This window comes from Papaver somniferum, chromosome 6, assembly GCF_003573695.1.
Source record: "Papaver somniferum cultivar HN1 chromosome 6, ASM357369v1, whole genome shotgun sequence".
NCBI lineage: Eukaryota > Viridiplantae > Streptophyta > Magnoliopsida > Ranunculales > Papaveraceae > Papaver > Papaver somniferum.
Window position 1 is genome coordinate 4,559,078 of NC_039363.1, and position 17,806 is coordinate 4,576,883.

Below are 17,806 nucleotides of genomic sequence, written 5' to 3' on the forward strand. Positions count from 1 at the left end.
CCGAATGATTCGCAAACGTATCCGAACTGGTCGAATTCGAATAATATTTTTGAACTATTTGAAATTTGAACCTAGTTCGTGGATTATATGCCTATATGGATCTTACGAATGATTCGAGAACGTATCCGAACTGACTGAAATCTGAATGATATTTTCGAACTACAACTCCCATAGATAACTCTAGACCAGAGTTCTATTGATTGATTTTTGTTTGATTTTGTATATACTTTATATTTAAATACAATTATTCAGTTAAAATTTTATATTGGTAGTTGTTTAACCAGTGTTTTATATGTTGATTTTTGTTTAAAAGTCTATAAACTCGTTTTTTAATACATCTATGCGATTAAATCGTTTACTCCTTGTTACATAATCACGCTAAAATATTTTTTTCCATCATATAAATCATATACAAATAAAATTAGACTCGTAATTAGGTTATAATACTTATCAATTTATCATATATGTAAGCCGAATTCTAAGTGCCGAACTCACATTTATAAAACGAATATGCACGTACATATGTCGTTCCCGAACTAGTAGCCGTAACCCGAATTGTTAACTAGGAGCCGAACTTCATTTTAAGTGAAAAAAAATTCGGATATACGAAGTCTGGAATCCAGATCCAACGCTTCCCGTATGTGGGTCTCTCTGGCTGGGGCACTGCCAAGGATGCATGTATCAGCCTATCTATTTAGTTGCATAAGTTCATTTATGGTGGATGATGGCATTCTTAAATGGCATATATCATGGACCATGTGCATTAAATATTTTTCTTGGTTAAAGAGAGTTGCACATCTGGCTTTGAAATATATCTATCTTCTTATTGGAGATTATACTACACCACATGAAATGATAGCAACCAATATGCGTCCCGAATCTGAGTTCGTAGTTTTAGCATTATTAGTAGAAAATTTTTATAGTGACCCAGCGATACATTCCATTGGTGCCTCGTGGCTGTAATAGTTGAAGCTCGCTCCATAGATACCTTAACAGCTAATCTAAGACCACGTCCTAAAAGAATTTCTAAGAAAAAACTTAGAAGACCAATGAGTCAGTTTTCTGGTAATTTTGGTTTGAATCGGATTTATAAACACAACCTAGTTCTGAGTGTGTTGATGAGCTAAGGGAATGTCGATCGATCGACTTGATAAACATCATATCATCATCGACTAAGACATTCACGAAAGAAGACTACCGCAAGTAATACCTCACTCACAAATATCAATGGGACCGAGTCAGTCCTAGTTCCACACGGTATTGACAGTCAGACTCGCAGTCGGTACAACGTCAAGCATGATATGAAATGGAAAACACTTGAATCAATCAACTCTTAAAGACAAATATATGCATGAAGTAGAGACCAACTTGATCCTCCTCTCAGCGTCACCACTGTCGAATAACTATTCATTTCTTATTAACAGAATTCCGATTCACGTGTGAACTCATATTTAGGGTTTTTGACTGACGTTCTCTCGAAACAAAAATAAACCAAACTTGTGGTTTTGACTATATTTTTCTGGTGTCTTAAATTTTGACGTTGGTTGATCGTTTCCTATTATATCATACACCTACTATCTATTATGTAGTCGATGAATTCGTTTCTTGATTATTTTTATTTTTTTAACATGCATGAAGAGATTTAGTCTTCCAAACTATGACCAGCTAGTGTTAAGCCTATTAGCAACATTTCTTTGGAATTGTTCCCTACTACTCTAATAAAATCATGCTATGTTTAACAATCTAGATATGCCAACAATACTAAGTTGTCCTTTTGAAAATGCAAAGATAGTCATCCTCTGCAGTAATCGAGTACACATTAACATATTCAACGTATAGACGTGCATTTCAAACAGGTGGCTAAAAGATGCATGCTAGTGAGTAGTGATTACTTTCAAAATTTTGTTATCATCTTTATATACTTGTGGCTGTGTGAGAACCCATAAAAATGTGATCGAAGTTGTTGTATATATAAGAAAATGAAATATGCACCACCGACAAGGAATTCCGTGAGGGTAACGGAGACGTCAAGAAGGTAGTTGCAGTTTGGATCCAATTCGTCAAATCAAATCAAATCATATCTCCATGTTATCCTCCTTTGCTTCTTCTTTTCTTTAAGCCTTTAAGAATATATTTTTTCCAACATTCACGGCGTATTATGGGATCTTGTATTTAAAGCCTCATTCAAAAACAACTCCCACTCTTTAGTGAGTGATTCTTTCTAGTCGGGAGTGACATCAGATATTCCCTTGCAGCCTCAGAAGCTTCATGTTTCGGATTATTATTTTCTGTGCCCAATCCCCCGTATCACTTCCTTAAATTCTTCCTTCCATCACGTACCACATACGACGTCAAAAGTCAGTGATGTACTTTCGTTAGCATTAACAAACAGACAGAAACCCCCCGCACAAACTTTGAATAAAATTTTCATTCAGTCGAATCGGCTGCCCATATCTGACTACGCTGTAATATTTAGAACTCGATTCCAGAAAGTTGAATTGAAACAGAACCCGGGCCTACGATGAGAAACTTTACAATAAAGAGTCAAGTGAATTTGACTAGTAGTGACAAGTTAAGACTTGTTTCTGACCAAATGAAGTACGTAAAACCTTCAGAGAAGGGAATAGAAGTAGTCTCTAGAGTCACGGGAGCAGTGAATGAAATTGGATTGTGTTTTTTCTTGTCATGTTATCCCACATGGTATGTACATTATTTCGATGTTTGGTCATTGAAAATATCTGTGTCGACATGCGCTATAAATGTCATACAAACAACCATCCTAGCTTACTCTTACTGTTTCCTAATTAACGAATGAATCTCTGCGATGCAAGGTCCTGTGAATGAATATGTGCACCACCACCAAACACTGCCATATAAAAGGTCCTATAAATGAAAATGTTCCAGTAGCGAACACTGCCATGGCAAATTCTCCAGCAACCGAGTTCTGGCTTCAAAAAAACAACTACATTCCAAATACCATATGCAAAAAGAAATTAAATTTACAAAAACTGCTGGAGAAAGGAGAGAAAAAAAAAGCACCATGTTCACTAATGAATGTCATAAGTTTTGTCCTTTTTTACCTTCAATCCTTTCTTCACAACTAATCTCCCCAGCTAATTAATCTGAAACCTAAGCGAAAACAATGCATAGTTCACCTGAAAGTTCCAGACTCCTAAAAGTGATGAATTTTTTTGGGATGAGAACGACCATTATCTACCGCTATTTTCTCTAACATTATTTCTTCGGCAAGCTGGTGGGTGGTGTGGGTTAATGCTTTTCTTTTTTTCATGACAATCACGTTTCAATTCATTCAAATCAAAATTTTGATTACACAATAGCTTATAAAAATATCAAAACATATTAAAGAAAAGCAAAAAAGTCGGTTGAAATACAATCTGCTACCAAAGGAGCTACTCTGACAAGCCGGTGGGCAATACGTGCCTGTGAAATTTTAGCCAGTGAACTCCCTTTCAAAAAAATAAAAATATCAATTTTTCTTTTTTTGGACCATTTCTTAGTTTGTGCCTACATCTTTGCGCAGCGGGTATGTTAATCTTTTCTATCTCGTTCCAGTAGAATCGCCTCGATCATTTTCTGGGTCTGGAAGGTCGGTCACAATCATTATCATACACTAGGTAAGAACACTTTTTTTTTTCTTTCATTATCATGTGAGCATGATTGGTCTTGTCAACCAATCTAAAGAGAGTCTCATGATATTTCTCTTTCTGGCGTCACTGTTTCGACAATAGCTCTCCAACTCTCAAGTATGTTGTCCCTGAACAAGCCCTATCTCAACAAACTGGCCAGTATGTGAATGTGGAGGAAGACGAAGATGATGCCTCGGAAGAAAACGAAGATGAATACAGTCTTGCTAACTGATTTTAATTCTTGTTTAGTTAAGTTTAAGTTTATTTAAAATTAATTTTAATATAATTGATTCAATTTTAATTTTAATTTTAATTTGAAGTGTAGTTGTTTAAACAAACAACTTTAAATTAAATAACATATTAATTAAAATAAACAACAACACTAAAATTGAAAATAACATCTATCTGACACTCCCTCTGCATCTGCCTCTGCCTCGCCCCCACGCATTGTCTCTTGCTCTTTTTAAAGCCGAAAGGTGTTTAGTTAGATCTTCTCTTAGTTGTCCATAGATTCCCGGTTTTGGAGTCTGTCAGTGGCAAGTCTATATTCTCTTGCCGGTCGCCCATGCTCCACTACAAGATCCGGCACCAAATCTTCATCTGGAAAACTCGTCCAGGTTGGGTCACGCCTGGTTTCTTCAACGACCATGTTATGCAGAATGATACAAATCAGCATAATTTTGTTCATTTCTTGAAGATAAAAAAGCGTGTCGGCCCAGCTATGATGGAAAACTTCCTTTTCAGTATGCCAAAAGCGCGTTCAACATCCTTTCTGCATTTCATTTGTTGGGTGTTCAAGTACTTCATATCCTTTGAAGTCGTCGGTCCAAAACCTATTTGTTTATAAGCTTGAACCATAGTTGACCATTCCAGATAGATTTCTTTTGATAGATGATAACCCTGAGTGTAGTGATGACCGTTGATGGTGAAATTACAGTGCGGCGCGATCCCATTCTTAAGATCTTCAGACAATGGTGACTTATACAAAACGTTGAGATCGTTATTTGAACCCGGGAGTCCAAAAAAGACATGACAAAACCAACAATACATCATAGCTAGCTTAATCTTCCAAAATTACAGTTGGTTTTGGATAATGACCCTTATATTGGCCTTCCCATTCAACCGGACACGCATGCCACGTCGAGTGCATGCAGTCTAGACTACCTAGCATTCCTGGAAAACCCCTCGAGGTGTTTTCTTCAGTTATTCTTTGAACATCTTCCTGAGTAGACTTTCTTAAAAAGATTGGACCAAAATGCTTGACTATTGTTTCGCAAAACAATTTGAGATATCCAAAGGAGGTTGTTTTCTTAATATGGATGTAATCATCCGTGCATCATACTGATAATTAAATAAAGGTTGTACCTGACAAAGCTTGGAAATAATCCTTTACGTCAAGTTGCGGCCCATGTGAAATCGTCGCTGAAAATCCTCATCGGAATAGACACAATCGTGATTAAAATAGTCATGCATCATCTTTTCGTGGTAAAAATGTCGATCTCGCCACGTCCATCTTCTAGTCGCAACTTCATATGGCTCTAAAGGCTTTGGTATGATCCCGGATTGTAATTGAAACATAAAATTTCGCCTTTTTCTATCTTGATTTGCATCTTCATCCATTTGATGCAAAAACTCCATACACATTTCTTCCTCTTCTTCGTACAACGTTTCATCCATCTCCATATCTTCCTCAGAAGAATCAAAAATCAGAATTCATGGTTGAAAGTTGAAAGAAATTGAAATTAAGAAAAGATTGATCAGATGAAAGATTGTTGTGAATTTGTGAGATCAAACTGGAGACGTATTTATGGAGGTAGAAACTAGCCGGTATAAACTAGCCCTTCCGGTGACTGTTTAAAAGTAGTTGTTGGTGGCGTTGGTTCAAACGCCGGCGTGTCTCTTACATATGCCAGCGTTTCTACGACCAGCGCTAGCGGTTATGCGTCGAGCGCCAGCGTTTGTACCACAAACAGCAGCGTCTGCACTTCCTTCTCGCGCTTGGAGGTCAACCGTCCAGTGCTTTTATCATAGTGGAAAAGCAAGTTTGACCATATATCCACCTGGCTCAACAAAAAAATAAATTTAACCATTGTCATAGGAATTGCCTTTAGTAAGCTTGAGATGGGAGTAACTCTGTACCAAAGAGCTACTACCATTAACAATAACAATTTTTCCTTGACCAGCCAATGGAGGGTGTGGGTTAATGTTATCTAAAATTCCAGCAAGTGAACGTCGCTTTCGGTGTTTGTTTCCTTTTTCATGAAAATCATGTTTCAGTTTATTCAAATCAAAATCTTGATCACGTAACCATTTACAAGAATATCTAACACGCGAAATACAAGAAGGTCTGTTGCAATGAAATCGGTAAAACCTACTTTTCTAACATTTGTTCTTGACAAGCCGGTGGCAATGTACGCCTAAATGGTCTGTAAACATTTAGCCAGCGGTATCCCCTTTGAAAACAAAAAAAACAATTTTCTCTCTGGACCATTTCTTAGTTCGTGGGTGCCATCTTCGCGCAGCGGCCATGTTAATCTACTATGTATCATTATCATGTGAGCATGATTGGTCTTGTCAACTAATCTAAAGAGAGTCTCATGATATTTCTCTTTCTCGTGTCACTGTTTCGACAACAGCTCTCGCTGGTTTTGTTGTTTATAGATCTCCAACTCAAGTATGTTCGTTCGAGTCATGTGGACTTGTACTAGCCAAGTCCACCATGTGCACTTGCCCTTAACCTCAATCCATGATTTAGGATTCACCGAAACAACACTCCAAACACATCGAATAATATAATATATTCTGTTTTTTTTCTCCGGCAAATCTAAATATTTTAACAGTGGGACCTACATGTTTCTAACGTAATGTGTACTTAAGCCGGATATCTTAACACGTGTCCAACCAGTTACCTCGTTTTTAACTCCATAACTCCAAATTAATCTGAGTTATTTTTTATTTAATTAAGAGATAAGATTAATTACTTAGTGTTGAGAAAGTGATTAGTGGGATAGAGGGTAGGTCCACGCGCAAAAGTAAACAGAATTTTGTGGTGGCGTCGTATGATTGGCCAGCTGTTTTTTAGATTATGTGGGACACGTAGCGTAATGTGATCTTGGACGTGTCAGAGGTTCAGAGAATAGATAAAACAATTTTGATCGACTCAAAATTTTGAAAGGGAGTGGGCACTCCGACTTGGCCACGGTCATGTGGGTCTACGAGATAAAATCATTGCTTTAGAGTTAACTTGAATCGAAGGCAATGTTTCATGCGGTAAAAATGTGTCCGGCTAATCGGGATCCTCTGGAAAAAGAAAATTGGGACGTGATTTTAAATTAGCCGTCAGAATCTAGTAAAATTTTTTTTGGAATATTTAAATTAACTTCATTTCCTTTGAAAAATGTACACAACAAACCATTAGTCATCACCTTTTTGGTGTTGCATATGAAGGAATATAATGATGATTTACAAAATATCAAAGATAGAGTTGTTGGTGATGAAAAGAGTGCACTTTGTAACACAAGAGCAATGTGATGCAGGGCACACTTTCTTTCCCTTCTTTTTGAGTCACCCACACTTACATAAAATGTGACCACTTTAAGGTACTGAATATGGACATTTTGGAATGTTAACGTTACCCTAAAAGTAAAAACCAAAGCAAATCTATAACTAGTAAAGCAAAAGGAAGCAGAATCGATCACGAGATTTTACAAAGTGAAAGGTAAAAAAGCAAACAGATATTGCCACAGTCCACATCATATCTTTTTGTCATGTATCCACTCTCAAACACTGTATACCCAAACCGGAAAAATAACAACCATCAAAATCCGTGTCTCCGGAACCAGAAATATCAAGAATCTTAAATGTAAAAATTAACCCAATAACAACATTTCCTGGGTGAAAAAGACATGTAAAATTTGATATTGTTTAAATGGACGAGAATGTAAACAGTTTCATCCTATCCATTTTCAAATACTTTTTCTTATTTTTAATTTACATCAGGATGAATCCAGTTCTATCCTTGATATTTTTTTGGTGTCAATTTCACCCATACTAGTTTTTACTCGTCCATTAGAACCATGTCTTAAAAATATTTGAGCAATTGACCCAATTTCTCAATTTAAATCTTCGGCATATTTAGCAATACAATTTCAAAACGATATATAAGCAAACAAGTTTAGTTTTTGTAAAGCAAAATCTTCCTGGCTTTCGATCTTTAGGATTAATTTTTACTTCTGGGAAAACAGAGACACTTCTACCTCGGACGTTGTATTACTATCAGACGTTGTCGGTGGGTGTGAAATTCCAAACACAAGTTAGGCTAATGTTATCTCATTGCAAGAGAGACCTAACATGATTTGATTTTTAATAGAAATAGTAAATGTACATATTCAAAAATTGAAGATGATGTTCCAACAATCTAGTGAAAGATTCAATCAACGGTCATGAAAAGATAGATAGTACACCAAAAACAAGACAACCATTCACTATGGAAGAAACAAGTACGGTTTGCATTTAGTGTGTTTTTTTCACACAACGGTCACATTTTTACTAAAAACCGTAATTATCATGATTCCATCATTTGAATGTCAATTTTTTTACCAACACAATAAAAGTTAATCAAATTTGTGGCATAATTAAAGTGCATTCACAAAATACTTGGAAAATCCCTTTTTCGGGGTATACATGTAGAAGAAAGGTAGACAAAATATTGAATATGATTATCATTTTAATTCTCTAATGTTTTGTGCATCTTCTATTTTTTTTTGTTGCTAAGTGCAATGATAATTAAGCTGTAAAGGGCATAACAAAGAATTTGTCGACATTGATTCGTCCCCCACCTAAAAGAGTTAGCTATAGAATTGTCATTGAGTATATGGACATAGACTACACTTTTGAACTTTGTGCGGTGCTCACTCACTCACTCATTAGGTCTCCATACTTTGTGTCTTATTGGCAACTCGGTTATTTGAAAACCGAGCGCACTTTAACTCATTATTTATTCCAATAATAAAATAATTTTCTAATCTGCAAGAATTTTCTCAACGAATCTACAGTTACTCTTCCTTTTATAACAAGACTTCCAAATACGGTTCTGAAATCATTTTTTTTTTTACCGGTACTCACTAACCTGAAGTCAAAACTCATCTGAAATCTGAACTAATTAAAATAGCAGAAAAAAAGAAACATATAAACGTGACTTATTACGTTGTTTTCATCGCGTTAATCATTTATTTTTAAGCCGTAATGACCGATGCACGTACACACGGCTAGGTGTTGTCAAACAATGAAAATTTGGCCTACCAAGAAATGGGTGAATATAAATATCAATGGTCGCAAGTGTATAATAAAAGCCATGTGGTTCCATATTTTTATGCAGTTGGCAACAACCTCGAACGAACTAGGCCCAGACCAAAGAATGGGTTCACCATTGACAAGGTCCATGCTCTTCTACTTGACACCACGTCTCCTCTATAAATTCAATTCCCCCCTCTTTTTCTCGGTTTCTCACTCATCCATCTCCTCCCAAAACGGTTTCTTTATTTTTTTTAATCTTTATATTAAATAAAATCAGATACTCCGAACTAATTTTTAAAATCAAATTAAAAAATAAAGTGAAAAAGCTAAAATCTGAGAAGCCAGAGTAGAAGAAGAAGAAGAAGAAGGAACGGTAAGTAAATACCAAAAATCCTTCCTTCTTCTCCATTCTTCTCCAATCATAAATACACACATTCTTTATTGATTTTAGTCTCTGAGAGAAATGTTTCATTCTTCTTCTTGTTTTGTTCTGCTGAGGTTATAGAGATACAAAGAGAAAGTACATACTATTAGATTAGATTAGATTAGATTAGATTAGATTGAAGAACAAGAGATGTTGAAGAGGAAGAATAACAGGAGTATAAGTCTGATAAGAACGGTGATATCATGTACAATCTTTGTGATTTCAATTGCAACTCTTCTTTCTGTTCATCTTCATATCTTTCTCTATTCTAAAGTTCCCGTCTTCTCTGATCCTACTGCTTACAAGCTCCCTTCGGTAAGAATATTCATTTTCAATTTTTAGGTTTTTTATTTTATTTTTATTTTCAGATTTCATTTTTTTTTATTTGGAAAAAAAAATGATTTCTCTTATTGATTGAGATTGAATCGATTTTGTTTGATTTTGCAGCAGCATGAAATCGGGCATCACGGGAGTGAGTTGAGTTGGACTCAGGAATTGACTCCTCCCCAATTTTCAAAACTTCCTCCTCCTTCACAAAAGGTCTCTATTTTTTACAGTGCCAATCAATCTAATGTCTTACATTGAAAATCGATGATACCAATAATTCATCATCAGTTTTTAGGGTTTAGGATAGGATTAGGATTGTTTCATTTATAGCAAAAAGTAGTCATACTTCTTTCATGTTTTCACTCCTTTAGATTTGACAGTTGAATGCTGCAAATCGGAATCGGGATATCGACAAGCTATGGAAGGCTCCCCAGAATAAAGATTTTGTTCCCTGTGTTGATCCTAGTCCTGAGTATTCACGTAAGTAACTCAATTTTTAGTTCACTAGTTGTGTTTAGTTCTGTTGTGTAATTCAATTTTGTCGTTATCTGATTATTTTTTGTTGCTTTTGGTTGATTGATTCAGTTCCTACCGAGTCGCGTGGTTACTTGCTTGTTCATACAAATGGTGGGCTCAATCAGATGAGAGCTGGGGTCTGTATTATTCTTCTCCTTCACTGTTGTGTTCATAGATTTTCTTTCATCAGTTGAATAATAAGCAATTGATGTTGATGGTGATTATTGATATGGCTAGTTGTTGGTGTAACCCCACTTCGGAAGCATTTTGACTTCTTTCTATCACTAAATTGGACTCCTGAACCACTAGAATCTGCTTCTGTGCGGTAATAGATTAGATATACATGACTATCCAGTTTGCAATTGTTTATAGTCCAGTGTTTTGCTATATTATCATGAGTAGAGTTGAGGAAACTCATAGCCACCATTGTAATTTAGAACTGACAGCAATCAATTTTCATATGGCAGATATGTGACATGGTAGCAGTTGCTCGTATTATAAATGCAACTCTTGTTGTTCCAGAACTTGATAAACGATCTTTCTGGCAAGATACTAGGTGAGAGTGGTTCTCATGCTCCTATTCCAAGCATATTGTTGAAAAAGATAATATAACTGATACCTGGAACTTTTTTATTTTTCTTAACTGCAGCAATTTCTCAGACGTCTTCGATCTCAATCATTTCATAAGTGCTTTAGCTAATGATGTCAAAATCATAAAAAAGCTACCAAAGGAACTGGCTACTGCTACAAGAGCAGTTAAGCATTTCAGAAGCTGGTCGGGTATAGAATATTACCAAGATGAGATAGCTCGCATGTGGGAAGATTACCAGGTATGTTCAGTTGGCTGCTTTCACTGTAAATAGATTGATATAACTGAACGAGTCTTAACCAGATATCTTTTCTTTAACAGATTATTCGAGCTGCAAAATCCGATTCTCGCCTAGCTAATAATAATCTGCCTCCGGATATTCAGAAGCTTCGTTGCCGCACTCTTTATGGTGCCCTTCGTTTTTCCCCTCGGATTGAAGCTATGGGAAAGGTAATCTAATCAATCGGACAATTTCCTCTTTGACATGTCTGTTGGGTATATGGCTGTAAGGATTACTGATGGATCTTTCCTTTATCAGCTGTTGGTGGAGAGAATGAGGTCCTATGGTCCATACATTGCCTTGCACTTACGATATGAGAAAGATATGCTTGCTTTTAGTGGATGCACGCATGGTCTGTCTGCTGATGAGGCCGATGAACTAACCTTGATCAGGTACGGTCACTGTAATGATATGTATACATTTTCAGATGAGAAACTAAATTATGTTTTTCGTGTTTTGTTTATGTTAGGAAAAATGCAAAGTCAATTTAAAATCAGTGTTGTGATTGAAAGTAGATTAGGATCTTAGTCGTCTACCACCTGGTCGTGCCATTTTTTTCGTTGCTCTAACATCACCCTCATGTTTGACCCCATCTCTTATCTCTTATGAAGAGAGAACACGCCACACTGGAAGGTGAAAGACATTGATTCCAGGGAGCAGAGGTCCAAAGGATACTGCCCTTTAACACCGAAGGAGGTGGGAATGTTCCTAACTGGTTTGGGATACCCATCAAACACACCCATATACATTGCTGCTGGGGAGATATATGGGGGCGATAATCATATGGCACATCTCCTGTCTCGCTTTCCTTTAATAATGAGCAAGGTAATGACTATCTAGTTTGTCAATGCTTATACTTCATTTAGTTACATTTAAATTTTTTTAGTAATGGGAGGTAAATCAGCTGATTTATCTTATTTGTATGGGTACCAGATGTACCTTGATTCCTTTTTAGCATCTGAAATGTGATTACGGAACTTTTCAAACCTAAGAATGGGTGGTAAAAATGCTTAATCTAATCCTTACTGGAATCTGTTTCCTAAACAAATTAAGGAATTTTGCTAGCCTTAGGGTTGGAAAACGGTGGGAGAAGGAAGTAGTTCAGTATTTCAGTTCCAGTCTGGCTATTGGATAAATAGGCCATGTTGAATTAAGCTGCCGTCCTCTGAGCTTTTAATGTGTTGGATTTATGCTTTGTTTGTCATCGAGTGAATTGGATTTCTTTACTGTACTTAGCCTATTTCGTCGGTTTGGTATTTCTGTTGTATACCTTCCCTTGAGCTGTGGTTTTTCCCTTCATTAGCACAACTCCCTGGGTGTATTGTTCTTTTGTTTTCTGTAAAGAGTTGTCTTCGGGTTGCAATGGATACCCCCAATGCGCTCAAAAGAATTCTTCCTGGAAATGATTGCAACTAAACTCCCCCATCAATTTTTTGTTCTAGCGTTCTCTATTTCTCTTTTGATTTCACAAATTTCACCCCTATGGAGTTCTTCGGCAAACATCAAAATAAAAAGAAGTGAGAAAATAGAAGCCAGTGATGTCATGATAATTGTCTCTCTTTGTTAATATGTATACAGAGTAAAGCAGTTGTGAACAATTTGTGTCTTGTACCTATTGTTACCATAACTCTAGCAGGAAGCCTAATGGCCCCCCTTTTCGTGCTGACATTTTCACAGGAAAAAATAGCATCAGTTGAGGAACTTGAACCATTCATATCTCATGCATCCCAAATGGCTGCACTTGACTACATTGTGTCAGTCGAAAGCGATGTTTTTATTCCTTCATACTCTGGAAACATGGCAAGGGCAGTTGAGGGACACAGGCGTTTTCTGGGGCATAGAAAAACATTTTCTCCAGACAGGTAAGAAGATTCCACTCCACGGCGTGCATATAATTTGATCTATCTTGACAACTTATTTTGCTAAAATGTGTATTTTTTTCCCACTTATACCAGAAAGGCGCTCGTACATCTGTTTGATAGAGTAGAACGAGGATCACTTAAGGAAGGGAAGAAATTATCTGATCAAATTGTGGAAATCCATAGAAGACGGTAAGAGTTTTTCCTGTTTCTGAACCTCCATACTTGAATGAAAACCAATTACACGATGAAACAGGAGCACAGATATCTTGTTATGGACTTATACATGGTGTAGCTCAAGGGTTGTAACGGCAAATCCATGATTTCTTGTTAGAAGCACTCTGTAGCTTCAAAAATCTACTGGACTGAAAGACTAAATTTCTCATGAATATGATCCCCTTTGAAAATTTTTTTTTAAAGAAACAAGATTTGACCTGCTATTATCACATGATAGGATACTGAAGGACTGTGGCACAAATCATTTATCTGTATGATTGCTAATATGATTCGCCTTATCTGATCTGCATCTGTCTAATTCACTGTTTTGATTGAACAGGCAAGGGTCCCCGAGAAAGAGGAAGGGTCCCATCTCTGGAACAAGAGGTATGGAGAGGTTTCGGTCAGAAGAGGCATTTTACGTGAACCCTTTACCAGATTGCTTGTGTCAGATGGATCCTGCAAATATAAACAATTCTTATACTAGTAGTAATAGGTAGATGATGAAGATGAAGAGTACAGTAAATCAAAATTAATTCTTTCCTAGGTAGTATAGGTTTTGTTCCAGAGGCTCGAAGATACAGGAGCAATGTGTAAAGAAAGAACAGCTAGAAGCAGTAGACTAAGAAAAAAATTCCAGCTATAGATGAACTTGGAGAAATAAAAACGTAGCTAATATGATAGTAGGGAGGTTTTATGAACTAGAACTGCTGAATATTCACTTAGCCAGAGAAAGAGATCAAGCATGGCATGGCAACTAGAATTCGAAGCTGTTCAAAAACAACAAAGATTAGATGTTGAGGCCCTTTCACAAGACATTATACAGATTTTATGTAAGGGAAGAAGGAAATTGAAATTTTTGACCGGCGACAAAAACTTGTAAATGAACTGATTTTTTATGTAAAGAACACCCTATTATTCATTGTAGGGTTTCCACGGAGAATCTGTTCGATCATTATTCTGTTTCATCAGGTTCTCTTTGGATGGTAAACTGTGATTGATTCATAGTCTTATTTGGTTGTAATTAGTTTGGAGATTTTTTTCTTCTAAATCAATATATAACCTTCAAGAAGGAATTCTTTTTGACGTCTGAAGCAAAGTGAAGCTTTTGCGCAGTTAAAAGACTGCCAGGTAAAGTGGTATACAAACATACATGGAAATTGAGTTCACTTGCACATCCACTTGGATAACAAGATTTGAGGTTGCCCATACAGAGAAATGACAACCCTGCCAATCACATGTTATGTTCTATGACATTAAATCGACTTTTAACAACCAAAGATTGGCATAAAAGATAATAATAAACACCAGCAACAACTAGAATTATGAGTTTTGATACATGTCATTGTAACTTGGAAAAAGATTATGGCATCTACAAAACCACATAATTCCTCTGCAAAAAAGAACAATAATAATCTTCTTATACCACAAACTTCAAGTACCAAAAGATGACGAGGACTGGTATGATTGTATCAGAATTCCAGAAATACATAGTAAATGTTCAGAAAATATTCCCATTGCATCAGATTTCAGTCAAAGAACTCGAAAAACAGCTCTGTTCCCAACCACCTTTTCAAAAGCACCTGAAAAGAGGGATTGAAAAATTAGACATATATATAGTCCTCAATAAAATTTCTCTGGTCTAACAGAAAAAAGGATCGAAGGCCCATCTATCATTCTAGCTGTATGAATGATAATCTTTCCTCGATATTTAGATTAGAGAGTGCACGAAAAAGTAAAGAAAAATGAAATTGATATGACAGAGCCAACTTAATCAGGAGTTTAACAAGAAAACGATTTTCTTAGAGGCTGTAGGGAATTTTCGCAGCATCTCACTAAATTTCTTCATTTGTTTCTTCCTTTGTGAGTCTTCTTCATTTGAATCACTGTCGAGTATCACTGACTTAGTTGAATAACTGTTGAGTATCACTTCCTCCAAGACCATGGCATGTTTCAACAGAATCTCTAAGAACTTCAATTCATTAACACATCCACGAAGACCTTTAATCTCGACTAACTTTAAGAGAAATATCATGCATGGCAAAGACAACCCTGCCTCCCAGTAGTCACCTATGTTTTCTGGATTAAATTTTACCTAGACAAACAACCACATACGATATTAGAACTAACCAGATTTTATGGCTTTCAGATTTGGGGTTTGAACTTTATGAAAAACTCATTAGACATGCTTGATGTATACCTCGTCACAATATGGATACAATGGAGGCTCGCGGGGATTAGCTGGATATTAAGGATTACCAAACGTTAAAGAAAGACACTTATCTTAAATAAAATGAGTTACTTTGGGTGAAATGAAAAATGAAAAGTAATGACAAAGAATTGAGTTGAAACCTTTGATATCTGCAAGGAAACAGATTCTATATTTGGAGAAATCTTCAGCACATATAAAATCGAACACAAGCAGTCCCTCGAAAGGTAAGTCTCGAGCTCCAAATGTTGCAAATTGCAAAATATAAGCGGCTGAATGTCTAATATACCAGGAGATCCACCTAAAGCCTTGGTGCATAAAAAAGAAAATAAAAGAAACACCATTCAGATTATGTTTACACTACCAGAACCCATTAAAAACATCAGAGCTTAAAGAGAAAATTAAAGAGACGTCATTCAGATTGTACTTAGACTGCCAAAACACAAAAACAACAATTTATTAACTATGTAATTGGCAGGTAAGTTTGCTTGATATGCATCACTATCTCTAGCAGAAGTAGCAAGAACACAGGATACGAATGCATATCATGCATCCTTGTCTAGGTGGGTGCACTTAGGTTGAAGCAAGGTGGGTGCACTTAGGTGCTCACCTAGAGGCATCACAAGGAGACTGGTATAAAATTGCCAAATAAAGATTATGCTTGGTTTTTTTTGAAGTTTTATTGTTCCACATGCTTGATGTCTTGCTTTTTCATTACTTACTATATTGTCTGTTTGGTATAAGACTATTAGTAATCTAGATAGCCTGATTAACTCCTATTTTATTGTTAACATTTATATGGGTTTCGTACACATAACACATGGAGACAACTCGTAACAATATCCTTGTCCTAGGCGCTCAAAATGCATCACTTAACTACACGTAGCAGGACTGACAAAAAAATTGGTTTTATGCAAATATTACAGTCAACACCTTGATGGAAAACGAAGGATTAGAGGTCATACCTTGCTGAAAGCATTTCTTAATGTCAACACTTTCACTCTATGAAGCCTTCTCAAAAATCTCATACAATGCTGTGCATGAAATTCTTCCATCTCTTCATGAATCTCTGGACAACTTGGTGGCAATTGATCATCCAAATAAATTTTTATCTCAATATCAGTATTGACTAGAGACGGTAGACTCTCTAGAGTGAAACTTGTTGACAAGTAACTGTTGAATATGAAGGATACGAGACTTGGAGCATGCAGTTTAACCTCACTATTGCTTTCAAAATTCCAGCAGTCAAATTTAAGATACTCAAGTTTAGGCAAAGCAATATTCAGATTCATATCGATAAATCCATCTCTGAATTCCATGATTAACGATTCTAGACAAGGAAAACTCGCAAAGAAGCTATTGGTTAAGTTTTCATCATGAAACGAAACATCATTAAGTTTCAAACGCAATGATTTGAGTCGAGGTAAGCTCATTTCAGGAGGTGGAATGAACTTGTTCTCATACTCACCATAAAATTCCTCAAAACCACGTAATTTCAGCTCCATCTTTGTCAAGGATTCACAAGTACATAGACGAGGAGGAATCTTAAAACATTGTGATTGACAGCAGTTTCGATGAATCTGTATATTTTATCACGAGATACATGAAAATTAGAGCATTTGAGTTCAAACCTCTGTATATCGGAGTTGTTATTCACGAAGCTTGAGCACTCTATCCACAATTTTAAGAAGCCCTTGATTGGAAAAGTTGGTTCTTCATAGAAATCATCATCACTTGCTTCCCAATCGCAAACATAATTGTTTCTGAATCTTTTAGACAACACACATGTCTAAGTTGTAGAATGAAAGATAGTATATGGTGAATTAGGGATTCAGGTAAGCTGCTGACCCTGTCTTCTTCTTCTTCTTCTTTTCTTCTTCAGAGTTTCCTCCTCTTTTCATTTTGAAATCGGATTCAACAATTTTCACTCAAACTGAAGATGTAAACCTCACCTACATTTTCCTTCCTCGATTAGATTCTGAATTGAAATAGAGAGAGAATCAACCGAATGAATTGCAGCAGTAGTGCAATGTTTGATTTTTAATTTGGGGAAAAACGAAAGGCGGAAACATCAAGAGACTCTGTTTATGTATTTACTTCTAGTGTTGACTGTTGACTAGTCTGTTGATATTCGCAAATGTCGCCCCTCCATCTTTATCAGATTATCAAACGAAAATGATTAAGAGCTTCTCCAACCCTGAACGTGGATGTTTATTAGGAAAAAAAATTTTAAGACATCCTCTACGTATAAAATACTAAATATTAGGAAAAAAGAAATTTATTTCCAACTCATTAGATTGTTTCATCTTTCTTTACTTATTTATAGGCATATAATTGGTTAAAATTATTTTCATTATTGTTCTCATTGATTTTTATTAGTCACAGTGTGATTAGGATGGGAAGACATCCTCTAAGTAAATGTCTAAAATTAGAGGTTCACCTAG

The 17,806-nt window shown here is 36.1% G+C and overlaps 2 protein-coding genes across 5 annotated transcripts; one reads left to right on the forward strand and one right to left on the reverse strand.

Annotated features, from left to right (window-relative positions):
* The first annotated feature begins 9,155 nt into the window (after positions 1-9,155).
* LOC113286738 (O-fucosyltransferase 7-like) lies at positions 9,156-14,239 on the forward strand. Of its 2 annotated transcripts, none has more exons than XM_026535337.1 (12): positions 9,156-9,681; positions 9,814-9,906; positions 10,074-10,173; positions 10,279-10,346; positions 10,677-10,765; positions 10,859-11,039; positions 11,120-11,248; positions 11,337-11,470; positions 11,690-11,903; positions 12,756-12,940; positions 13,034-13,129; positions 13,494-14,239. In XM_026535337.1, the coding sequence occupies exons 1-12, from the start codon at positions 9,517-9,519 to the stop codon at positions 13,651-13,653; spliced, it is 1,614 nt and encodes a 537-aa protein (XP_026391122.1). In that variant the 5' UTR covers positions 9,156-9,516; the 3' UTR covers positions 13,654-14,239. The 2 variants fall into 2 exon arrangements, with proteins under 2 accessions (XP_026391122.1, XP_026391123.1); XM_026535338.1 differs by having other exon boundaries at positions 9,817-9,906.
* Positions 14,240-14,449: 210 nt separating this feature from the next.
* Positions 14,450-17,399, reverse strand: LOC113286739. 3 transcript variants are annotated; one of them, XR_003329459.1, is made up of 5 exons: positions 16,328-17,399; positions 15,506-15,670; positions 15,354-15,394; positions 14,990-15,248; positions 14,450-14,736 (listed from the first exon to the last, which is right to left on the reverse strand). XR_003329459.1 is itself a non-coding variant. In XM_026535339.1 (4 exons), exons 1-4 carry the CDS (start codon positions 16,865-16,867, stop codon positions 14,727-14,729), a joined length of 756 nt encoding a protein of 251 aa, XP_026391124.1. In that variant the 5' UTR covers positions 16,868-17,399; the 3' UTR covers positions 14,450-14,726. The 3 variants fall into 3 exon arrangements, 2 of the variants coding, with proteins under 2 accessions (XP_026391124.1, XP_026391125.1); XM_026535339.1 differs by lacking the exon at positions 14,990-15,248; XM_026535340.1 differs by having other exon boundaries at positions 14,450-15,248.
* Positions 17,400-17,806: the final 407 nt, after the last annotated feature.

Coding starts and splice junctions, on each gene's coding strand:
- LOC113286739 (XM_026535339.1), bottom strand. CDS start 16,867: ATGGAGCTGAAATTACGTGGTTTTGAGGAATTTTATGGTGAGTATGAG. Junction 15,671..16,327: donor TAAGAAATGCTTTCAGCAAG/GTATGACCTCTA, acceptor TTATGCACCAAG/GCTTTAGGTGGATCTCCTGG. Junction 15,395..15,505: donor TTTCCTTGCAGATATCAAAG/GTTTCAACTCAA, acceptor CTTAATATCCAG/CTAATCCCCGCGAGCCTCCA.
- LOC113286738 (XM_026535337.1), top strand. CDS start 9,517: ATGTTGAAGAGGAAGAATAACAGGAGTATAAGTCTGATAAGAACGGTG. Junction 9,682..9,813: donor CTGCTTACAAGCTCCCTTCG/GTAAGAATATTC, acceptor TTGATTTTGCAG/CAGCATGAAATCGGGCATCA. Junction 13,130..13,493: donor GTGGAAATCCATAGAAGACG/GTAAGAGTTTTT, acceptor TTGATTGAACAG/GCAAGGGTCCCCGAGAAAGA.